The following is a 23,267-nucleotide window of genomic DNA, read 5'->3' on the forward strand; positions in this document are numbered from 1 at the left end:
AAAATCTGACGCTTTTAATATGACATTGGATCAAAACCATATAATGAGAGCCTTCAGGAATGTTTTGATCTATGCTTATCTTATCTCATTAGTTTGTCTCTCCAATTACATTTTTTATCCAATTTATCTGTTTAAAGAAATATCTTGTTTTAATGGCAAACAGATAACTTTTGACCCCAAACTGCACTTTTGTCTAAAATAGTCCGGCAATTGTCTTGTTTGTTGGAGTCTAACAATGCAATGGTCTCTTCTTGAAAAAAAAATTCCCAGAGATCAATGGATTAAAAGAATGTTTTCCTGGAAAAACTTGTGGGTAACTCCTTTACAGCCTTGGAATGTCTTGAATACAACAGCATTTGTAGCATTAAGTTCATTATCACAGAAAATAACTTACTTGATCCTCAGTGAAAAAGAGTGTAACAGACCTACACAAAGTCAGTGCTCCATAGTAATGTGCTTTTTTTATTATGTTTGATCATTTTGAAAGCATGGGTAGTGTAGGGAACGTGGGTAATCTGGACAAAGGTATCCTGCTATTGCTGTAGCTAAACTGAATAAAAAGCAGAAACATTATGACAGATGAATCGTCAAGACAAAGTCACAATGGTGACAATCTATGGTTTATGTGTGTTTATCAAGTCATCTCCGGGTAATAATAATGTATATGAACAATGCAGTGCAAATTGACAAATCATTTATTAAATATATTTTCTGAATTATTCTGTGATAACAAATTATTGGTTATTGTCCAGCAGTGTATTTGATTTAGCCAATGAAAAGAAAGAGATCAGAAAAATTATAAAACCTTTGTCATAAATAATTTTTGTCCCCCTCACTTCTGAAATGATGGCTACAGCCCTGCAACAAATTTAAAAGACTGGATGTAACTTTAGCACAATCAATAAGAAACTATACAGCTTTTCAATGCAAATCTTATGCCTAAAGGTTTTCGACTATTACCTTTCATGAAGTGTGTCATGTAGCTGTATGTGAACATAAATGATCTGCAAAGTTGTGAAGGTGACAGTGCACGACAGATAAAGGTATGGTCTGTCCAAAAAAAAAAAAAAAGAGTCGACTCGCAATCACCAAAATGAGTCGTCAGGAATTTGTCGTAAGAATTCACATTAATGTTCACTTAAATATTTACACCTTATATTTTCTGTGGTAAAACATTCACAAATGATAAAACAACAAATGCATTTGTCTTATCTTCTTTGCAATTTAGTAAAAAAAAAAATCTAATTTGCTGTCTGAAATGAAATGCATATTTGACAAACAAAAAAATACATTAAAAAAATAACAATAATAAGGGCATGCACAAAGTGAACAAAGTAGTGTGTTATTATAAACAGCCCATAACCACTTGAAAGAATGCTGACACAGTAGTCAAGAGCCGCTCCCAGGTCTGTTTCTAATATCCCAATATTCCATAACAGATCCCTGGCTCCACACAGATTGGTATGTGAAAGACATACATCAGAGAACAGCCAGCGAAAGCGTGCACATGCAGGTGCACTGCATCATTAACCAGTAGCAGCTGACAGTGAGAGCAACAAGCAGCACTAACCAGCTGCAGCTGACGTGCACGGCTACTGCAGGCCACTTCCTGTTTAGGAGTCATGAGTCTGAGCAGAAACTGCATTGATGTGGAAGCCTCCCCCAACCCCATGGCAGGGTAAAGTGAAGTCACATGGACCAAATGCAGACGGACGCATCGGAGGCCCCGGTCAGGAATGAGAAGCTGCAGAACTCATCAAAGCCACTCCCCAGCAGCGGCCCGGCGTTAAGCTCAAGTCAGCATTTCATTGTTTTGGGAATGACTGGGGGGTGGGGGTCGACACGCTGCCGTGCCGTACACATTCCCCTACATGTTTGTTCTGGCGAGGGTGCGGCTCACTTTTTTAGATTGCACCGGGAAAAAACATACAACAAGTCCTCTCAGTTGATGTGAGACAACTTATGAAGAATGACTGTGAAATCAATCCATTGCAAAATGTAGTTTAAATACATTGAACTATTTAAATATGTAGTTAGAAGCACTACAAATCATCATCCAAAAAAAAAAAAAAAAAGTGTTTTATGGTAACAAAAATAATTGTATTATTCATTATTATACTTATTATTTTAATAAACTTTAATTTACAATTATTTATTTGAAAACAGAAGTTTTTAAATATGGAAATATAAATGAAGGAATCTTTATATAATACAATACACATATTATATAAAAAAAATATTATTTTTTTTTAAAAAAGTGGTATGTATTGAACCGCGGGCTATCTGTACTGTTGCTTCCCTATTACATACATAAATAAAAATCCATACAGATCATATTTTGTTTAATATACAGTTGTGGCTAGGCAGGACATCAGATTGCTCGGATTGAAACTCAGATTAAGATTTATGAGATTTATCACTTGTCGCTTTATTACATCATGCCAGCAAATATATATTTAGGATAATAATGAGTTCATAACACTTTACAATAAGGTTCCATTAGCCAAAGAGGACATGAACTGGCTTTTAAAAACAATTTTATACTGTTGTCTGAGGTCTACTTATGACGTTCGCGTGTTTTTTACATTCAAAAACAAAAAAAACTATATGTATTAGCCTATTTTCTATCCTGGTTTTGAGACCGGCTTTTTATGGGAGTGCTGCATTGAAGACTTGGAGGTAAACGCCCACTATGACTAGATAATAGGTTTGCAGAGTAAACTAACTTTCTGTGTCTGCTTGACAAGCTACGTCCTTCATAGGTGGAGTCTTCTGTGACTTAGTGTGGTTTAGGGCTGCACGATATTGGGAAAAAATGACATTGCGATATTTTATTTTTCTGCGATATATATTGCGATATTTTTTCTTACAAACAAAAATGGGGTGAGCACACTTACATTCTCATTTTAAATGATTTAAACATCGACACCATCGTGTCAATTGATTAATATGCACGAGGGAGAGAGAGCAAGACAGCGCTTGTGTTGTTTGAAAACGGCTCGCTCTCTCTCTGTCTCTCTCTCGGTCTTTCTCTCTCTCTCTCTCTCAATTCAATTCATATTGCTTTATTAGCAGGACATACAAAGGTACATATTGCCAAAGCATTGTACATAGCAGAATAGAAACAAACAAAACAAAAATACATATATATTCATAAGAAAAAAAAAATTACATGCAAAATAAATCCATATACATTTCTATAAACATTGATGGTACCTCTAATGTACTCTCTGTCTGTCTCTCTCGCGCGCGCGCTCTCTCTCTCTCTGTCTCTCTCGCGCGCGCGCTCTCTCTCTCTCTGTCTCTCTCTCGCGCGCGCTCTCTCTCTCTCTGTCTCTCTCTCTCTGTCTCTCTCTCTCTGTCTCTCTCTCTCTGTCTCTCTCTCTCTGTCTCTCTCGCTCTCTCTCGCTCTCTCTCTCTGTCTCTCTCGCGCGCGCGCTCTCTCTCTCTCTGTCTCTCTCTCTCGCTCTCTCTCTCTGTCTCTCTCGCGCGCGCGCTCTCTCTCTCTCTGTCTCTCTCGCTCTCTCTCTCTCTCTCTCTTTCTGTGTGTCTCTCTCGCGCGCGCGCGCGCTCTCTCTCTCTCTCTCTCTCTCTGTCTCTGTCTCTCGCGCGCGCGCGCTCTCGCTTGCTCTCTCTCTCTCTCTCTCTCTCTCTCTCTCTCTCTCTCTCTCTCTCTCTCTCTCTCTCTCTCTCGCTCTCTCTGTCTCTCTCGCGCTCCCTCTCTCTGTCTGCCCTGTTAAACTTGCATGTGGTTTTCAGTCCTGTCAATTGTAAACTTTCACTCTATGATGGTTAAGCTGTGCAATTAATCCGCGAATCACACTCGTCAAGGGCAGGGGAGTAGCTGGCCCGTACAGTTAATGAATAACAGATCAACTACGACAGCCTACATCGCACATCCTGCGATGTGACTATCGTGGATTCGTACATCGCGATATCGATGCTTAAACGACACATCGTGCAGCCCTAGTGTGGTTAGATATGTATAATCAGGACATATCAAGCGATCTGCTAACAAAGCAATAGTGACACATAGCACAAATATTTTTTCCTCACACAAGTGTGCTGCGACATTCCTGTCGGATCCAATACAGATGGCACAGCATTGTTTTTTAATAGGAGGTGTGCCGATCCGATATTCAGGATCAGTATCGGCTCCAATACTGGTATTTTCTGCTGAATCATGTATCGTTCAGACGAGACCGATCCAAAACCAATATAGTTCGTATACTAGAGTTATTGGCTAAGCCCCACAAAAGTCTGTAAATAAAAGATCAATGGCTTTGCATAAAAGTACTTTATCTTGCTGGTGTTTAGTGCCATTTCCAAACCATCAAAGCATCAAAAAATATAGAAAAGTTCAATGTTTTACAAATTAAAGTGAAAGAACTATAAAGACCAATAGGTATCACTTTACAGTAAGACCTCATTAGTTAACCTTAGTTAATGCATTCAAGGCAAGGAAAGTTTATTTATAGCACATTTCGTACTCAATGGTAATTCAAAAAGAAAGTAAAAAAAACGTCATGAAGAAAAATAATCCCAAAAATAAAACAAGCAATTAAGAACTTGAAAATTAAAATGATTTAAACATTGACTTAAAATGAATTTAAGATTTAAAAATAGAAAATGATTTTACATAAAATACAGTGCAATACATAAAATATAGTGTAATCAGTTTGGACATCGCATAGTGCTCATTCAATAAATGCACAGCTAAACAATGAACAATAGCTACATTTGATATAGATGTTATTAATCTTTGTTAAAAAATACAAGTCTTAGTTCATGTTAGCTCATTAAATAGCAGTTGCAACTTTCAATTTTAACAATGTGTTATTAAATATTGGAATACCTAAGATTAATGAATGTTCAGAATAATTTTTTCATTGGCAGTTTATGCTAACTAATGAAGCCATAATGTAAAGTGTGAATGAACAATAAAAGATCAAAACACTTTCAAACAATATCTAGGGCATTTGTAGTCCAGATAAAAAAAAATCATTGTTTAAAGATAAATAGCCTATTAAGTCTAAATATTTCAGTAGTTGGCACTGTAATAAACACCATAGGGAAAACACAAATCTGAATGGTTTTTTAAGATTATTTTTGTTTTCAGGGTAAGAGCTGTATTTTAGCGCCATCTGCTGTCAGAGAGTGAATGTGCTTTCATTCAGCGTCTCTCACGTGTTCCTTCATGTGCTTCTCATGCGCGCTTGTTTACATCAGAGCTCATGCGCTTTCAAGCAGCATACAGCGATGTTGTGCATTTTAAGGAGCTGATGGGAATAATATTTTTAAAATGCATTCCAAATTCTGCATAATTTGTAATGTATATTTATTCATGGTATTTAGAAGTGCCCACGATAACAATATCGTGCATATTAATCACCGCAATATATCGCATTACAGAATACCGGCACAAGTCTAGCGTGAACATTTGGGTGGTGTTCCACAAATCTTACCACAAAGTTACGTAGACGTGGGGGCATGTTTAAATGAAGCATTTTAGGAAGGCGTGGACAAGTCTTTTATAAAGAATATCTGTTTGGGTTTCAGACTTTAGTCTTGGCAACTTTAGGGATCTTATCTATGCATTAACAGCTTGTAACACTCCAAAGAGAAAGGTAAACTTGAAATCAGATAATATGACCCCTTTTAAATAGTTCACTGATATTAACTAAAATAACCTTATTTTAAAGTGTTACCAATGAATTGTTATTCTAGAAATAACAAACGTGTGTGTATTGATCATGCAACAGACATTTACCAATGCTGCAAATCTGTCAGGGACAAAAACAGACAAAACAGTTGACACTGGCTTGGCAGATCACCAGGTTTTGAGACCCGTCGGCCACTTTGTGTTTAGGTGACATGCGAGCTGTTATTAGGACATTTGTGCCTGGACTATCTCACTGACGGCTGCAACCGATGCAAGTTACTTGTCAAGTGCAGACATCACTCGAGATTGAGAAACAACACCAACGGCCTATTCATTGTCAGGACACCATCACATGACTCTGGCATTTGGTCATTATCTAGGAAAACAGGAGCGTCCCTCTATCCCCCACAACTCATGTGGCTTCCTGCCTCTGTCAATAGTGTCAACCACATGCAGCTCAGCCAGCTTCTCAGTAACTAGATTAGAGAGGACAAATGCATTGTCGGGTACAAAGTCAGTAAATGAATCTTCATTGAGCAACTCAAAGTTAGCCTCCCTTAAAAAATAAATAAATAAAAGAAAATTAACAAAGCTCATGAAGTTAAGTACTTCTTTTAAAAATGTTAAATGATGTTAAAACTAGGGCTAGGACAATAAGAGTCTCTCTTGAAACAATTCTGAGCTTAGTTTTTAACAGCAGATGGCGCTCTAGGCTAGTTTTTAACCGCACACTCAAATGCTCACGAAGAAGAGCGATTGTGCATTCGGCTGAGTAATGTAAGTGTTTGAAGGGTTAGTTCACCCCAAAATAACAATTATCTGAATTTGAATTTATTAATTACTCATCCTCATGTTGTTCCACACCCGTAAGACCTTTGTTCATCTTCGGAGCACAAATTAAGATGTTTGATTAAATCTGAAAGCTATCTGACAGCAAAACAAATGAAATTTTCCCAGGTTCAGAAAAGTAGTAAGGACATTGGTAAAACGGTCCATGTGACATCAGTGGCTCGACAAGTTTTGTGACGCTAAAAGAATACTTTTTTTTTTTTTGCGCAAAAGAAAGCAAAAATAACAATTTACTCAACCATTCTTCACCACCGAGCTATGAGTGAATGAGCTTTCATCATTTTAGAGAGTACTACAATGAATACGCATGCTTTCCCCTGAGCGTAAACAACACTGATTATGTCCAATACGTTCCTGGGTACTCTCCAAAATGGCGGAAGACAAAAATCGGAGTTGGGCCACTGATGTCACATGGACTGTTTTACCGATGTCCTTACTACATTTCTGTACCTGGTTACATAAAGCATCTTATGTTTTTCCCTTAAGTATGAGTCTAAAGGCGTGATTTCCCCTTACCAAAGGGAATGACTTAAGGGTGTTGCATATAATCCCTTAAAAACTCCCCTTAGCAAAGGAAAACGGTTAAGTATTTCATGACAGTGACACAGGTTTTGTCGTAAAAAAAAAACAAAAAACAATCGACTGTTGCCATGGTCACGTTATTTGTTAATGCAGATACAGATACAGATACAATGCAGAACACTTTTATGCTTGTATGATGCAAGATTAATGTAAACAGCCCTCTGTGAACATCCTTTTAATTGGCTTCAACCTTTTCAAATTTTATGAATTATTATTTTAGGTTCAAGTGGTCCAATGTGTAAGGAACCGGAAGCAAGCAAAATATGGATATTTCTATCCACTGGTCTCGGTACCTGAATTTCAGTGCCGGTACCCAACGGTAACTTTTTTCGGTACTTTACACTCATATACTGTAAAAACCAAATAGTATTCCTTACTATATAAATACTAGTAGGTTTACTTGATTTTAACCGAAATGTTAAGTTTACTACACATTTGTAATTGTTGCTGAAATATTAGAACAGATAGTTTCCGTAACTAACGTAATTTAAGTTAAAAGGTACATAAAATGTTCAAGACATGTTAAGTATGCGCACTGAGTGGCAGTTGCCCCTCACCCACGCACACAGCACACTAGGGCTGCAACAAACGATTATTATGATAATCGATTAATCTAACGATTATTGGGTCGATTAATCGACTAATCATCTGTTATTTCACTGATTAATCAGTAGAAATTTATTGATTATTCAGCTTTTGCATTTAGTTAAAATATTATGTTCTATATTCTAATAAATAGGTAATCACTTCAGCTTTTGAAAGTCATATTATGTAATTAGTTATACAATAAACTTACACAAATAAATATATTTGGCACACAAAATGAGATGGCAGAAAAAAATCTCTTATTCAACCATTTAATAATTTAATTACCTTAAATATATTTTTGTGGGTCATATGGATAAGAAAACAAATAAAGGTTAAGTGATAAGACGTTTTATTTTTTGGATAATCTAATATTCACAACATAATCTCTCTTAAAATACCTTATAGGGTTATGATAATCAAAACAGTCCTGAGCTGGATCAAGCTTTGATCTCTGCAAACCAAACTATACCTTTATTAAAAGGTACTGGAGTCCACATTTTTTTAATCAGATGCGTTTTAAACTGCTGCCCTCTCACCGCTGTCAGTTTTTGAGGTGTTTATTTTGTTATTGGGAGAAAAACGTGCAGCAAATATTAACAATCATCCAAACGCTGATCAGCACCCTCAGAATCAGCTTTGTTTGCTCTGAAGCGCTGTCTTCTCCTGAATTTCATCGGGAGAGCTGAATTACAATCTCGTGCTACAGCGCCACACTGGTCAAACCGCGTTATTACAGGCTATTACAGTAGATCATATGACATTAAACAACTACTCGACAACAAAAATATTTGTCGACAATGTTTTATTGTCGACGTTGTCGATAATGTCAACTAATTGTTTCAGCCCTACAGCACAGAAGCACAACGACTTTAAATTTAAGTCTCATTTTCAGATTTTTTTGCTTACTGTTCCTTGCTAGATTTTGTGCACTTTGTTGCTTGATGTTTTGTGGAGATTCTTAGCCCATGTGAAGAACTCAAACATGTTTTGACTCCTGTGCATTATTTGAAGCGATTTCTGTTCAAACTAGTTAATATCTGCTTCATATCTGTAAAACTGGCTGCCTGATTGTCTATTAATTACTATGTTATCCATTGTTTGCTAGTTTGCTAGTCACGAGAATAGGAGTAATTTTAACCAACACTTATGCGTCATGTTTTGCAGAGTCAAACAAGTCAACAAAACACGAGAAGCTTATGTTTAATGTAGTGATTGTGATTGTTACGGAATAGTTTACTATACTTATTTTTAGAATACTGTAGGATATCTGGACGTGGCATTTTTGAATCAGGAGCTAAGAGACACAGCCAAATTCATGTTAGCGAATGCGCAATCCAATCAAAGTACGAACAGATGGAAAAGACTGCTACATCTTCAGACCGGTTCTTTTAAAGTAATAAAATACCTCCTTTTAACTTGACACAGCCTATTTGAACGAAACTATGAGTGCTAAACTGCAGTCAAGCCAGTTGAGAAGAAAATAGTATGTGTGCTTTTTATGATAATTATGATAATCTGCAGGCAGTACATAACAGGCATTTTGAGATTGTCAGCCAGCTCTAGGAGACCCCATCACCCCCACCTCCTCAAGCAGAGCATATACAACACTAAAGCTAGGGCTGGACGATTAATCAAAAAATAATCAAAACCGAAATCCATAAACTCTAACCGAGGTAATTTCCCCATGTCGGTTATTACGGTTTTTTAATCCTGTTAACACTTCCCCCTTAAAAGTATACTACCGCGTGTGTAGCCACTACTCATCCAGTCAGTGGCATAAAAGCAAAACACGGAGGTGAACGCCGGTTCAACACATACTGATGGCGCGTGAGCGGTGAGCCGTGCGTCTTCACTAAACTTTGTCAGATGTATTTGTTTTATGGTTTGGACATTCAAGCGATTAAATGAACGGATGTGTATTCTTATATCGAGGTACCATGTTCGCGCAGCTGCATTGTGGACTAAGTAGACATCCAAAAGGCCCTTTTTACCGCCACATGTACCGCCGCGGCGGCGGTATAAAGTGCATTTGCAGCCTCTGACCGCTGAGTGGCGCTTTAACCACAAGTTATCAAACAAGCGCATCAAAGCACATTTTCGATAATAGACGTCAGTTTTGCCTCACTGATGTGTTAGATTTGATGGCTTCAATCAGGGAAAATGAAAGAAAAACACTGTAGTTAAAATATTTAATATTTAATATCCACAGACGAAAGTTTGGTACTTATGAAGTTATGTGCATTTCTTAGAACGAATACAAGCAGGATGTCAAGCCTGTGCCTGAACCTGTGATTATATTTTCTCTAATCTACATGGTATTAAACCATATTTTAGATTTGACACATTTAAAAGGTGTGCAGTATTATTTATATTATATTATGCGTTATATTATTCAAAAGAAATTGTGGTTTACTTTGCATTGGAGCATTAAAAGTGGTAGCCTATTTTAGGGGGGTTGGCTACATGGATTAATATGCAAAAAATTAGCATTACTTTATCACAGAATATCTGTTTTCGGCAGCACTTGTTTAGTTTAAAAGTAGAAATGTCAAGCTTTCTATAGATATCTCTCTCATGTCTCTTCGTTGAGTATTCATGCAGTTACAGTTCATTTTAATGATGTGTTTGTAAATGAAGATCGGCGCAGACAAAGGCTGCAGACAGCACACCTTGTTTGTTATCTTTATTTTATAAGTGCACAAAGTTTTGTTGTTATTATGTCTGTATCCAAAAAAAGTAGACCCTTTACAGATTCGATTGATGTATTGCTCTTATCTGTACGATTAAAACTGAAAGTGTAATTTAAGTTCTTTTCGGGGTTATCAGGAGAAAATGACTCATAACGCGTATCCGCGTTAATCGACTCCAGAGGGTTAATAAAACAACATGCATTTTTGTTATTTGTTACCGGTCCTTTAACTTATTGGGAAAAAGACATTTGTCCGTAAACTGATTGAGAAATTGTTGCATGTTTAAATGTGAAGCACTGTATAATGTCGTTCCCATTATTTAGGCCTAATTTGCCTAAAACAAGAAACGAATAAAATTAAACCGGCACCATTAAATCTTTGAAACTCTAAAGAATTAATAAAACGTCCTCACAATTAAACTCAAGTTCTCTCATTATAATCAACAACATTCACACGAAGTAAAAAAAAAGCTTTAGTAATTGACAACTAAAGTAATTTTAAAGGGAACCTTCTTTACTTGTTTTTAAAGTAGGGTAATATCATATAGCCTAAAAAAAAATCCCAGTTTTTTTTTTTTATTTTAGAAAAAAAAATCTGATTTATGATTTAAACCGATTTTTAAATCAATATTCAAATGAGAAAGAAATTTTACAAAACACGTTTTAATATAGTTCTTTATCATTCATTTAGCAGTCAAATTTATAACTGCAACAAGATGATAAAAAAAACAGTACTGTTATTACCTTAATGCTGGAAAGATGCTATTTTTTTAATACTAGCCCATCATGCATCTAACCATCCACTCAGCTTTAAGAGCTGTTCAGATTAAAACTGCCAGCTCCGCAGTGAGTCAGTGTCATGGACGGAGGACCTGTTCATATTTTTTCTAGTTTATATTTCCATCTCGTTATGCCACTGGTTTAGATTTTTTATTTTTTTTTCTTATAGAACATATTTGTAAATAAAGCAGTCACTGTCTGTATCTACACCGGAGTTGTCATCTGTGCCCCACATCTGTGTCTAAACTTGATGACATCACACTATAGTGTCAAATCATCTGAACACAGTGTCAGAACATTTCATCATAAACAGAAAGAGCATCAGTTCACTGATGGGGATCGAGTCCAGTGCATCCATCACTGTGTTCTGTTGTCTTTTGTTGGATCGTTCCACTTGTGTCCGGTGTAGACATGGCATGCGTTTTTTTATTGTTTTATTTTACAGCCCTGCTTATTTTAATGTTTTTATTAAATATCTGTATTAACTGCATGGTCATATTATCGAATTATTTACTGCCATGATGCGACCTACAAAAGTAAGGCTCGGCGAGTCGATGAACGAGCGTTGCTGCAGGTTGATTTTCGGCGGATGTGCTGTGCTTGTGCAGCCGCGGTCGTCTTCATTTCGTCGGGTGAAACATCTCTCTCACTCCGCAGCAGAGTCTGTGAGAAGCAACAACTTCCCCTCCATGCGCTCTGATACCAGAAACATAACATAGCATATAAAATAATAATAATAAAAAAAATAACTGGAGAGTTTCAAAGTGGCTTAAGCTATTTTGTGTAAACTTTTTTCCCCTATAGCGTATCACATGCCAAACTAATAACATTGTAAGCATTACATCTTTAATTGCTGCTTTCTGCTGTGAAAATGTTGTTTGTGATGAAAATAACAGTATATTTTTGTCAGTTTTTTTTATCTAAACAGATCGATTAACTTCAAGATTTCAAAATCAGATAGCATGCTGATAATGTATTAGCACTGTAAGATTACATTTGTTTGAACGCATTATTGCGAAAGCGATTGAGTGTGAATCTGTTTAAATCATGCTTTAACCCGAAAATAAACAGTAAAAGAAACAGACAGACTCTTAACATCCCGCTGTACTCTTGCAGTCAACCTTCTGATCAAGCTAAATATGTTGGCTGTTGGCATGAATTTTACTCGTGATAAGAAGCTCATATTCAAATGTGCAAAAATTATTAATGTGCATTAAGGACAGGGAGGCGCCGTCTCATCACTTTCATTTTTCATGATAATGAATGTATAATTTTATTAAATGGCAGATAATAAAATATTAAATATTCATAAATATTCTATTCTCCTTTTCTTTGAGAGATGCGATGTCATCTAAAAATCCAAATACGCGCCCATGGTCTCGAAGCAGCGAAAAGCGCTCTTCCACGGAGGCGATTACTCATGACCAGATAAATTTATTCGGTTTGACATTTTTGAATATACATTAAAGTATTTTGCATACATATAGACCTACTAATAGGGCGCTGCCGTGCGGGAATTTTTATTCGAAATGTAAAGTTTTTTTATTTATTTATAGCTTTTATTTTATTTATACCTAATGTGAAACAAACAAATAAATTAATAATTCTCTCTCTCTCTTTCTCTCTCTCGCCTTCTCTCTCTCCGCCCTAGGCAGCTGCCTAGTTCGCCTATAGGCACGCGCCGACCCTGCATGAGCCCAACATTTAGCAAGGCAGGAACATTTTGTGAGATTCAGCTTGAAAGGAGTAACACAAAGAAGTTGCGATTGTAACGCCTGTGTTATACTTTCCGCATGAGCAATCCGGATGCAGACACGGCCAGCGCGGACGCAGACTTCTTCAATTTATACTTCTGAATGCGCAGGCTGATGGTCCGCTCTGCAATTGCCCATAATTATGGCCTATATAAATATTATTATAATTATTGACTGTCTTTATATTCTTTTACTGACGGATTGCACAGGTTCGAGTAGCAATGAGCTTCTTCACTCTGCCTGCACATGTGCAATTTTGCTTTTGAAGCCTACTGACCACGCGCACCTGTCCGCGCGGTCGTCTGCTCATGAGCCTCGGCACACACTCTCCAATGACGATAAGGATTGTTACATAGTGTATAGTGTTTCCATTTATCTGAACTTCTTCAAGTGAGTTGCGGAGCAAAAAAAAAAAAAAAAAAAACTAAAATCCAGCACTTCTCCTTCAATACTGATACTGCGACTATTCACAGTTTGTACATGTTCATTCGCTGGCATTTTTTGAATTTCTTTTTTTTTCTCCCTTAAAAAACAAATGTGTCCATTCTGATGCGCAATTTTACCTTAAAGGCAATTTACCTAATGGCTGTTGATGACTATTTGAATTGAATTCTGCCAAAGTGCGCGCTTGTATGTGTTCGTTAAATGCTTATGCCAGTGCTCATGTCTGAAAATAATATATGAAGAAAAAAAAATCACATAAAAACATTAGGATATAGCTTATATTTCATTAGTAACATATTTTTTTTTAATTGATGTAAATAATAACATTTTAGAAAATTATAAAAAAAAAAACATTTTATTCAGCATGTGGTTCGGGCCTCATTTGAATTCGTCACGGGCTGCGGGTAGAGAACCACTGCTTTATTTCAAACATTTTTAAATCGTCCACAGCTGAGTTTTGCGGGAGGCTGATCTGCGCCAGATCGCGTGAAGTGAATGTAATGAAAAAAGTCATTTTCAGATGCAATGAAAAAAAAAAAAAAACATGGATAACCTAGATTAGTCCCAGGCTCTGTTCTGAAGTAAAATAATTATAATTACTGTTAACCAAGAGTTATATATATATAGGCCTTATATTTATTTACTGTTTAATAAAAATAGCATGCATATGATCCTTTGGGTTAAGGTCTTTTAATTTTTGTTTAGTAGACTGTAGCCTAAGACTATCCTACATTTTAAAAATTAACAAATTGTAAAAAACTAATTTTTTTTTTAATGTTACAATGTTATATCATAATGTTATTGTTGTTTTACTTCCTTCTTTTATCTCATTTTACAGTTACATTCATTTCGCAATCCGTCCCTTTGCGCCACCTGGCGGTAGTTTCGCGAATGATTTTAACACGCGACTGAATTACAGTTACCACTGCGGCACCGCGTACACGCGGCGGTAAGCCCCAGATAGGATGGCCACCTACTGTAGCTATGAAGATTGCGCGCACAGAGGAACACAGAAACTAGTTGTCAGCGCTGTCCTGTGATTTATCACTAAAGTAGCTTAGAATCTCAAAACTTATTATAGCATGTTTGTGTGCAGCACACATAAAGCACAAGCGTGTGCATAGAGAGCAGCGGTCGGCGGTCGCGCTGCGGGTTCCCGGTTTGTGTCCGTTCTCGGACTGTTCTGTGTATTTTAACTGTAGAAAAGGTTGTGAGTCGAAACTACGATACAGAAAACTACATAAGTATATCATCATAAACGCAGCCGTTTTTGTCTTACGTGAATGTAAACAGATGAGAAAGAAAACACACATGTACAGTATTTTTGCTTAAAGAGACAACAGCCTAATAAAAGCGTTGCCTGTCATTAATGTTAATTAAAGAACTAAAGAAAATCATTCTATGATCTTGACTGAATATATTTATTAACTTTACTTGATTAATCTTTATTTATAAAAAGAAAACTATACAGTGTTTTTAAACGTTTAATTACAGTTTCTGTACCTGAAATTTAGTTTAGTTGTATTTATGATATTGCTAATTGATTTGTTTGTTCCTTTCTTATTACTGACCTATCTTATTACTTGTCTTTAACACTTTAATATTTGAAATTTATATTAATCTAGTTGTTTTTGCTATGGTATTTCTTTTAATCACAGGCAAAATTCCTCTTGCAGCGTTTTGTAGGCTGCTTATTTTTGCTCATGTTCTGCAACAGAATGCTTTGTAAAAATGTTTGACATCTAAATGTTTGACTTCATTTTTTTTATATATTGGATTTTTTATCTTATTGGAATCGAAACTAGGAATCGATAAGAATCGGAATCGATAAAATTCAAACGATACCCAACACTAGTAAGAAATGTTACGAACATAGATAAAATAACTGCTGATAGTCAATCATATTTACAGTACAAACCTTGTCAGTGAACTATGAGGGCAAAAAAAAAAAACGAAACAAAATAATCGTCCATTAATCGTAATCGAGGTAAAATGTTCAATTAATCGAGGTTTTGATTTTAGGCCATAATCGTCCAGCCCTAACTAAAGCCTATTTAAATATAAGTTAAGTCTTAGTTTTAAAATACCAGAAGTTTCAATTTACATTAAATACGACAAAAAAACTGACAAAAAACTGTTCTGTGCATTTGGTTTTGTTTGTTCAGTGTTCACTGATTTTTGATTGATGGAATAACACTTTTTTATTATTATTTTAGAATACCAGTTGATGACTGCTATGCAGTGGAAATGTAAGTTAAGAGCATGATTGTGTTTGTTTCAAGTGTCATGTTTGTGACAAAACTGCCATTACTTAAATTTATTTTAACATTGAAGAGAGGATCTACTTAGGTAAATTCAAGATTAACATAGAAAATGAGACTTAAAAGCTTGATAAGACCTCAATATATCATCAGGAGCAACAGGTATTAGTTTTGTAGTCCTTGATATGTTTTATCCCCCCGTCCAAAAATGGGCAGCCTATGACTTGCATTTTATTAATCATCAAGGGCCACAGTTTCAGCTAAAAATATTCTTTGCTGTTCTGCTAAAGAAAAATAGTCACCGACATCTTGGAAGAGCCTGAGGGTGAGTAAATGTACAGCCAAATCTTTTTTTTTTTTGGGGGGGGGGGGGACTATTCCTTTAACTAAGCCATATGATGAGTCAGATTTTTCCCTCCATTTGCATAATAATTTGATGAGTAACAAGAAAGTTCAGTGTCCTTTCAAATACTTTTAATTTAATGCAAATGTGTATTTAATGCCCTTGAGGACTTTTCAGTGATTTTTTTTTTTAATGCAAGTTTTTATGGATTGTCTTCAAATGTTAATAGCCACTCCATGTTTGTTCTTAGATCTTTGCAGAATTAATTTACATATCTCGGATCTGAGTTCTGCACAGCATTGGACACAGACTCTGCACTTCTGAAATTTTCAAATTGATTAAAAGGTATTCATTTATCAGTAGAAATATCATTAGCTGTCGTCTCTAAATCATGATTTGCTTACGTTTAAAAAAAAATTTAATTGGCCCATGATTTACTCACCTTTAAGGCATCCTAGGTGTATATGACTTTCTCTTTTAGACGAATCCAGTCAGAGTAATATTTAATCTTTTTCAAGCTTGATAATGGCAGTTGAAGGGTGTTTCTGTTCAAAAGTAAAAAAAAAAAAAAGAGCAATAAAGTTCATCCATCCATAATAAAATGTGCCTCACACGGCTCCAGGGGATGGTGAATAAAGGGCTCCTGTAGTGAATCAAAGCGCTTTTTTAAAAAAGTAAACTGAACTAGGCAGGGTTTAGAGTATATATGTTTTATTTATTTTTAAAACAATAACAGTAATATTTACTTGAAAACAGATGTCAATTAAAGTGACAGTAATTTATTCAGTACCAAAAAAAAAGAAAATATATATATATATATATATATATATATATATATATATATATATATATATATATATATATAGTTTAGCAGGTTTTAACAAGGTACTTCCCAGAAGTGATTCACTGGACTTTTGGATTCAAAAGTCATTGCTGTGAACATGACACTATTCTGCGGGCAAGCAGGAAATTTGCTGTGCTGTACCTTCTATAAAAATGGAAAACGTTGTTCATACTAGCAGACTCTCGGCTGGATCTCTTTGTGCCGGTCTGGACAGGATGCGCAGCACAATGCAGCACACACCTGCATTTTAACAGGACAAACAGCAGAATCTCACGGCCGCTGTGCAAATGCTGAGGGCAGCAGGACGGCGTCACAATGAAACAGTGAATGGTACAAATGAGCTTACTGACCAGATACATAATCAGTTAATGCAGAGCACATGGCTGATTGGAAAACAACTTGGGCTTTTGTGCATCTTCACAAGGTCAACACAGACAGAGGAGCTCACGAGTCTCAGCAGCACCTCCGGCTGCAAGTGAATGAGAAAATCTGATGACTGTTGACTCCCAAGGGCCAAAGAAACCAGCTCAAAGGGCCCTTGTGTTTGAGATTTAATTAATACAACAAAACGCCATCTCCAAGATGCATATACTCAGTTCTAGAGGTCAGATGACTGAACCAAACACAACAGGACCCAACCCAACTAATGATCGAATTTTGTACAGTTTTTCTCGTACAGTAATGCTACAGATTTTCTACTAATATATTTTGCAATATTCATGTATTTGCTCTAAAACTATTTAAAGAAAAGAGTCAAATGTTTTCCACACTTTGTCATTAAACGAACATTAGGAAAGATGATGAATAATTATTTGTTTAATAATTATTGAATTATTTTGATTTATATGGACCAACACACTTTTTATTTTATTAATCAATAAAACATTTTAAATTAGCTAAAATTAGTTTTTCATTAGAGGAAGGGTGGTTAACAGTAAGAAGGGTGATTAATAATTATTTATTGATTAATTATTATTCAATTAGTTACATGTATATAACAATACATGGCTTTTAAACATTTTACTAAAATATTTGAATGCATAAAACACGGTCATATGTGGACTAAGAAAACATATGTAGGAAACATGTAGACACTAATGAATCAGAGATTTGAATTAATTAATAAAAAAATAATAAATCAAAAGATTTTAACCAGCTCATTAAAATCGACAATTTGAACTGATTCAATTAAGTACTAAAACTCTCATGCACTTGGAACGTCTTTACACTCTCATATTTAAAACGTCTAATGTTTTGGGAAACATAAAAAATATCAGAAAATATAAATTATAAATTATTATAATTTAAAAAGTATGGTTTATATTTTATTTACATTTTTAAACTGTTTTTAGACATATCCATATATCTGGGTGTAATTGCTCAGAGAAAACCAAGAAAGGGTGTTAGCATTTGAGGCTCAGTTTTGGTTCAGTCTTGTCAAACTGTGACAGGAATCACACGAAGGCCACAAAGAAACCACCCAGAAACCCCCCAAGCGGTTTGGTCAATCGTAAAAAGAAGACAGACTAAGAAATGGATCCTAACTAAAGACGGTTGTTATTGCTTTAGGCAGCCATCATCTCTGACAGACCTGAACTGCCGTAATAGACCGTAAAATGGCAAATTACAGTAATTCAAAAGATCTCTGACTCACCTCTGAAAAACAGAGATGAGATAACACAAAAAACTGTTTTACAAGCTGATGTTGCCAAAATAAATGTGACTTTTGCCTTGCGAACTGAAACCCTTAGCATGAACGACCACGAGTTAATGTGATTTGATTTCAGAAGCGTTGGCTTATTTAAATGCAGGCAGAAAACCAAAACAAGTTAAAGTATTTCAGTAAATCCTTTTAAACTGTCACATATTAGCTTTAGGCCTGCAATAAACTAACAAACGCTGATACAATCAGTGTTAAGTGCATAATGCAGAGCATCCTTCAAATATCCAGCTTTATGCAAAATCTACAGGAAGAAAACAAGCTCACGGGTTGACTCTATTGATATCACCTTCATTCCTCAAGTAACACTGTCCTCTTGCACTGACCTACATAGTGACCTTGCCTAATTTGCGAGATAAATGGCAGAGCATATGTTGATGCGTTTATTTATTTATTTTGAAGAACTGCAGCACACAAGGTAAGTATAATCTAAGACTTTTATACCAGTGAGAGATCGGTCCTGCTCCAGTTTTATTGTGCATTTGTCAATGTCACTGGCGCAGTGTTTCCCTGCATTAAAACATGTGAGCTGCTATATTGCTCGCCCCATGACCATCTGTGTCTGGAAACATTATGTAGCCCAGATTAAACCTAAAGATCACTTTGTGATCACTATAAAGCACAGTCTCATGGTTTACTAGAAGAATATGATGAAAGCCACTAATGTTAATAATCACCATTGCATTATGTATTATATATATAAAAAAAAAGGTGGTGTTTGCCCAAGCAAAACATTGCCGCCACAAAGCTTAAGTGTTGCTAGGAACTTTATGGCAAGGTTTTTAAACGAAAATGAAAACTAAAACCACAAAAAATTATTTTTGTTACTTGAAATAAAATAAAATAAAAATTAGTTACTTGAAATAAAATATTATATAATAAGTGTGCTACCATGATTTTGTTTTACCTTAACAAAATAACATTAATTAACCATTTACTTATAAGCCTAACTGCAGGTGATATTGCAGATGTTTTGTTTGGCAGATTATTATAGAATTCAACTGATGTGCATGTGCACTAATATATTTTATAAAAATAGTTTGAACCAATTCATGGATGTACTGAAACTCGAATGCCATTATGTGGTATACTTAAATTAGAGATGCCTTTTAAATTATCTCATAACAGAAAAATAACCAAAAAAATAATAAAAATAATAATAATAATTATTATACAGCTATGTGCAAGTATGCCACAGAGCATCGGTTGATATCTGATACTTTAATTATCGCTCACTGCGTTTATGTTATTGTTTGTTTTGCACATGGTCAAGGTTCTAAAAACAGCACTGACTCTCACGGAAATCCACCGGCAGGCCGTATAAATGATGGACGTGGCATGGTAACATTAGATGGAAAAATATAAAACTGCCTGAATAGAGAGCAGCGCTGACCTTTCACTCTCTATAGGTCAACTTTATTTGAAGTGTGCAGTATGCAGTGTCATAGAGCTGACACATGCACTCTAATTTCAGAGTGCTGCACTAAAACAAGCTATTTGCCAGCAACACAAAAAGTATCCTCAAAATTTTTTGTTGACGTTCACTGCCAATTATTGGGTGCAGCATTTCCCCATGCTTAATTTACATAATAATAACTGCCTAGAAATCAATCAACAATCAAAAATGCTGCTTATGCACACCAATCAATGTAAAATGACATAATAAAACAAACAGATAAGGCTCTAAAGTTTGTGAATGCACACTGATTCAATATTATATGAATGTGATAACTAGCTAAATGGCTACATAAATAGCTTACAGTTACATTTATGAAACAGAGGGCAACAGATGGGTTTCTGGAAATACAAAATAATTTTCTCCATTGGGGAATTCATTTTTAATGGTAACTTCTAAAGAGTTAAAGACTACTTTTGAGCTACAAAGCTGTTAACCAATATAGTATGTAAGCCATTAGCCCACACTACTAAAACTTATTTCTAAGAATCGTATTTAACAGTGGAATTCCTGTTGAAAAACTATATTACCCATGATTCTGCTGAAAAATCTCCACCAATCAGAGAATCATGACCAAAAAATTTGCACCAAAAGAATCGTCCACTCCTATGAACCGCTGTGAATGATGTCCCTAAACTCACCAAGTAATTAAATGTGTATACAGATGTTTAGTTTAAACATAATATGTGACCCTGGACCACAAAACCAGTCTTAAGTGTACGTTTTTCTAAATTGAGATGTATACATCATCTGAAACTTGAATAAATAAGCTTATCATTGATGTATGGTTTATTAGGATCAGACAATATTTGGCCGTGATACAACTATTTGAAATTCTGGAATCTGAGGGTGCAAAAAAATCGAAATACTGAGAAAATCACCAATTTGTTTTGAGATATTTACCGTAGGAAATTTACTAAATATCTTCATGGCATATGATCTTTACTTAATAACCTAATGATTTTTGGCATAAAATAAACATTTCTAATTTTGACCAATACAATGTTTTTTTTTTTTTGCCTATTGCTAAAAATATACCCCAGCGACTTAAAACATCCCATAACCAAGCTAAATGCTCTTTGAATTTATATATGAAACTCAAAACATTACTCAAAATAAATCTTTACTAAAAAAATTATTAATTAACAAAAATACAGCAAGATATTTGTCTTCACATTGCTCCTAACAAAAAAGATGCACCAAGTAAGAGCCAAGTCTTACCTTCAGCGAGTCGAAGCAGGCGATCACCCGTCCGTTGTCCACCTGGCAGCTCTTGGGCGGATGGGCGAATTTGCATTCCTCATCGCTGCGCGAGCACGTCCCTCTCTGAAACTGGCGGCACACCTCGAGCGTCAGCCATTTTGTGTCCCGCATCGACGCAATGTTTAAAGCCATAGCTGTTGGAGAACCTCTACAGTGTCAGTAGCAGGACTGTTGATTTGAGTTCAAAAGTCTGCGAACGTATTTCTGTGTTGTTTTGGGTCTAGTTTTGTGGTTTGTTTGCAAGGCCCTTTACAAAGAGATGTCACATACAGACCCCCGGTGGCTGTCGCACGGGAGATGGCCGCTATTAGTGAAGCTGTCAATCTCTGCCAAGTCGTTCATCAGTCATTTATTCCCAGGTGCACAGCTCTGGCACGGCAATAAGAACATGCTGCAGGTCTCCAAATGGTCCTGAGCAGATGGTTGTGGACAGCAATATCTGAAGGCTATGGCTCTCGTTGGAACAATATCGAATAATGTCCGTGAATAGAAAGAGTGTGTCAGTTCCTTGTGCTTTGGCAAGTCTGAGGAATTGAGATCTTTTTGGAGGCCAAGCCAGTGTTGTTTACAGTGTGGGATGGGTGTGGTGAGCAGCTTCAAGTAGGAACATCAGAGAAGGCACTTTCTTCTGTTCGGGATCTGGAAAAGAAGGCCCAGATTTGATTTGGGTAAGAAATAGGGCTGCACGATATTGGGAAAAAATGACATTGCGATATTTTATTTTTCTGCGATATATATTGCGATATTTTTTCTTACAAACAAAAATGGGGTGAGCACACTTACATTCTCATTTTAAATGATTTAAACATCGACACCACCATATGCGCGAGGGAGAGAGAGCAAGACAGCGCTCGTGTTGTTTGAAAACGGCTCGCTCTCTCTCTGTCTCTCTCTCTGTCTCTCTCTCTGTCTCTCTCTGTCTCTCTCTCTCTCTCTCTCTGTCTCTCTCTCTCTCTCTCTCTCTCTCAATTCAATTCATATTGCTTTATTGGCATGACATACAAAGGTACATATTGCCAAAGCATTGTACATAGCAGAATAGAAACAAACAAAACAAAAATACATATATATTCATAAGAAAAAAAAATTACATGCAAAATAAATCCATATACATTTCTATAAACATTGATGGTACTTCTAATGTACTCTCTGTCTGTCTCTCTCTCGCGCGCGCGCTCTCTCTCTCTGTCTCTCTCGCGCGCGCGCGCGCTCTCTCTCTCTCTCTCTCTCGCGCGCGCGCGCTCTCTTTTTCTCTCTCTGTCTCTCTCACGCGCTCTCTCTCTCTCTCTCTGTGTCTCTCCCTCGCTCTCTCTCTCTCTCGCGCGCTCTCTCTCTCTTTCTCTGTCTCTCTCGCGCTCTCTCTCTCTCTGTCTCTCTCGCGCGCTCTCTCTCTCTCTGTCTCTCTCGCGCGCTCTCTCTCTCTCTCTGTCTCTCTCGCGCGCTCTCTCTCTCTCTCTGTCTCTCTCGCGCTCTCTCTCTCTCTCTCTCTCTGTCTCTCTTGCGCTCTCTCTCTCTCTCTCTCTTTCTCTCTCGCACGCTCTCTCTGTCTCTCCCCTGTTAAACTTGCATGTGGTTTTCAGTCCTGTCAATTATAAACTTTCACTCTATGATGGTTAAGCTGTGCAATTAATCCGCGAATCACATTCGTCAAGGGCAGGGGAGTAGCTGGCCCGTACAGTTAATGAATAACGGATCAACTAAGACAGCCTACATCGCACATCCTGCGATGTGACTATCGTGGATTCGTACATCGCGATATCGATGCTTAAACGACACATCGTGCAGCCCTAGTAAGAAACATGGACAACAGAAGCTTTCCACATGGATTTGACCATTTCTAGGTGGCACAAAATTTTATTTACTATATTTAAGTACTCATGGAGCAACTGCTAGGGTCTGAATATTTATTAAAAGCTTATTTTGAAGCTTAAAAGTAACCTAGAGAACAGAAATATTTTAAATAAAGGATAGCATTTTACCATACATTACTAACATATAGACATCAGCTTGAGATCACCGCTGATAAGCTATA

General features: G+C 36.3%; 1 protein-coding gene across 21 annotated transcripts in view; it reads right to left on the reverse strand.

The window, feature by feature from the left end:
- LOC132142404 (muscleblind-like protein 2a) overlaps window positions 1-23,267 on the reverse strand; it is a 99,522-nt gene that overhangs the window by 46,347 nt on the left and 29,908 nt on the right. For all 21 annotated transcript variants that reach the window (XM_059552244.1, XM_059552239.1, XM_059552246.1 and 18 more), the window contains one exon: window positions 21,194-21,874. In XM_059552244.1, the coding sequence (XP_059408227.1) occupies window positions 21,194-21,367 (174 nt within the window). In that variant the 5' untranslated portion in view covers window positions 21,368-21,874. The remainder of the gene's footprint in view (window positions 1-21,193; window positions 21,875-23,267) is intronic.

The sequence above is a fragment of the Carassius carassius genome, chromosome 6 (assembly GCF_963082965.1).
Source record: "Carassius carassius chromosome 6, fCarCar2.1, whole genome shotgun sequence".
In the NCBI taxonomy this organism is placed as follows: Eukaryota; Metazoa; Chordata; class Actinopteri; order Cypriniformes; family Cyprinidae; genus Carassius; species Carassius carassius.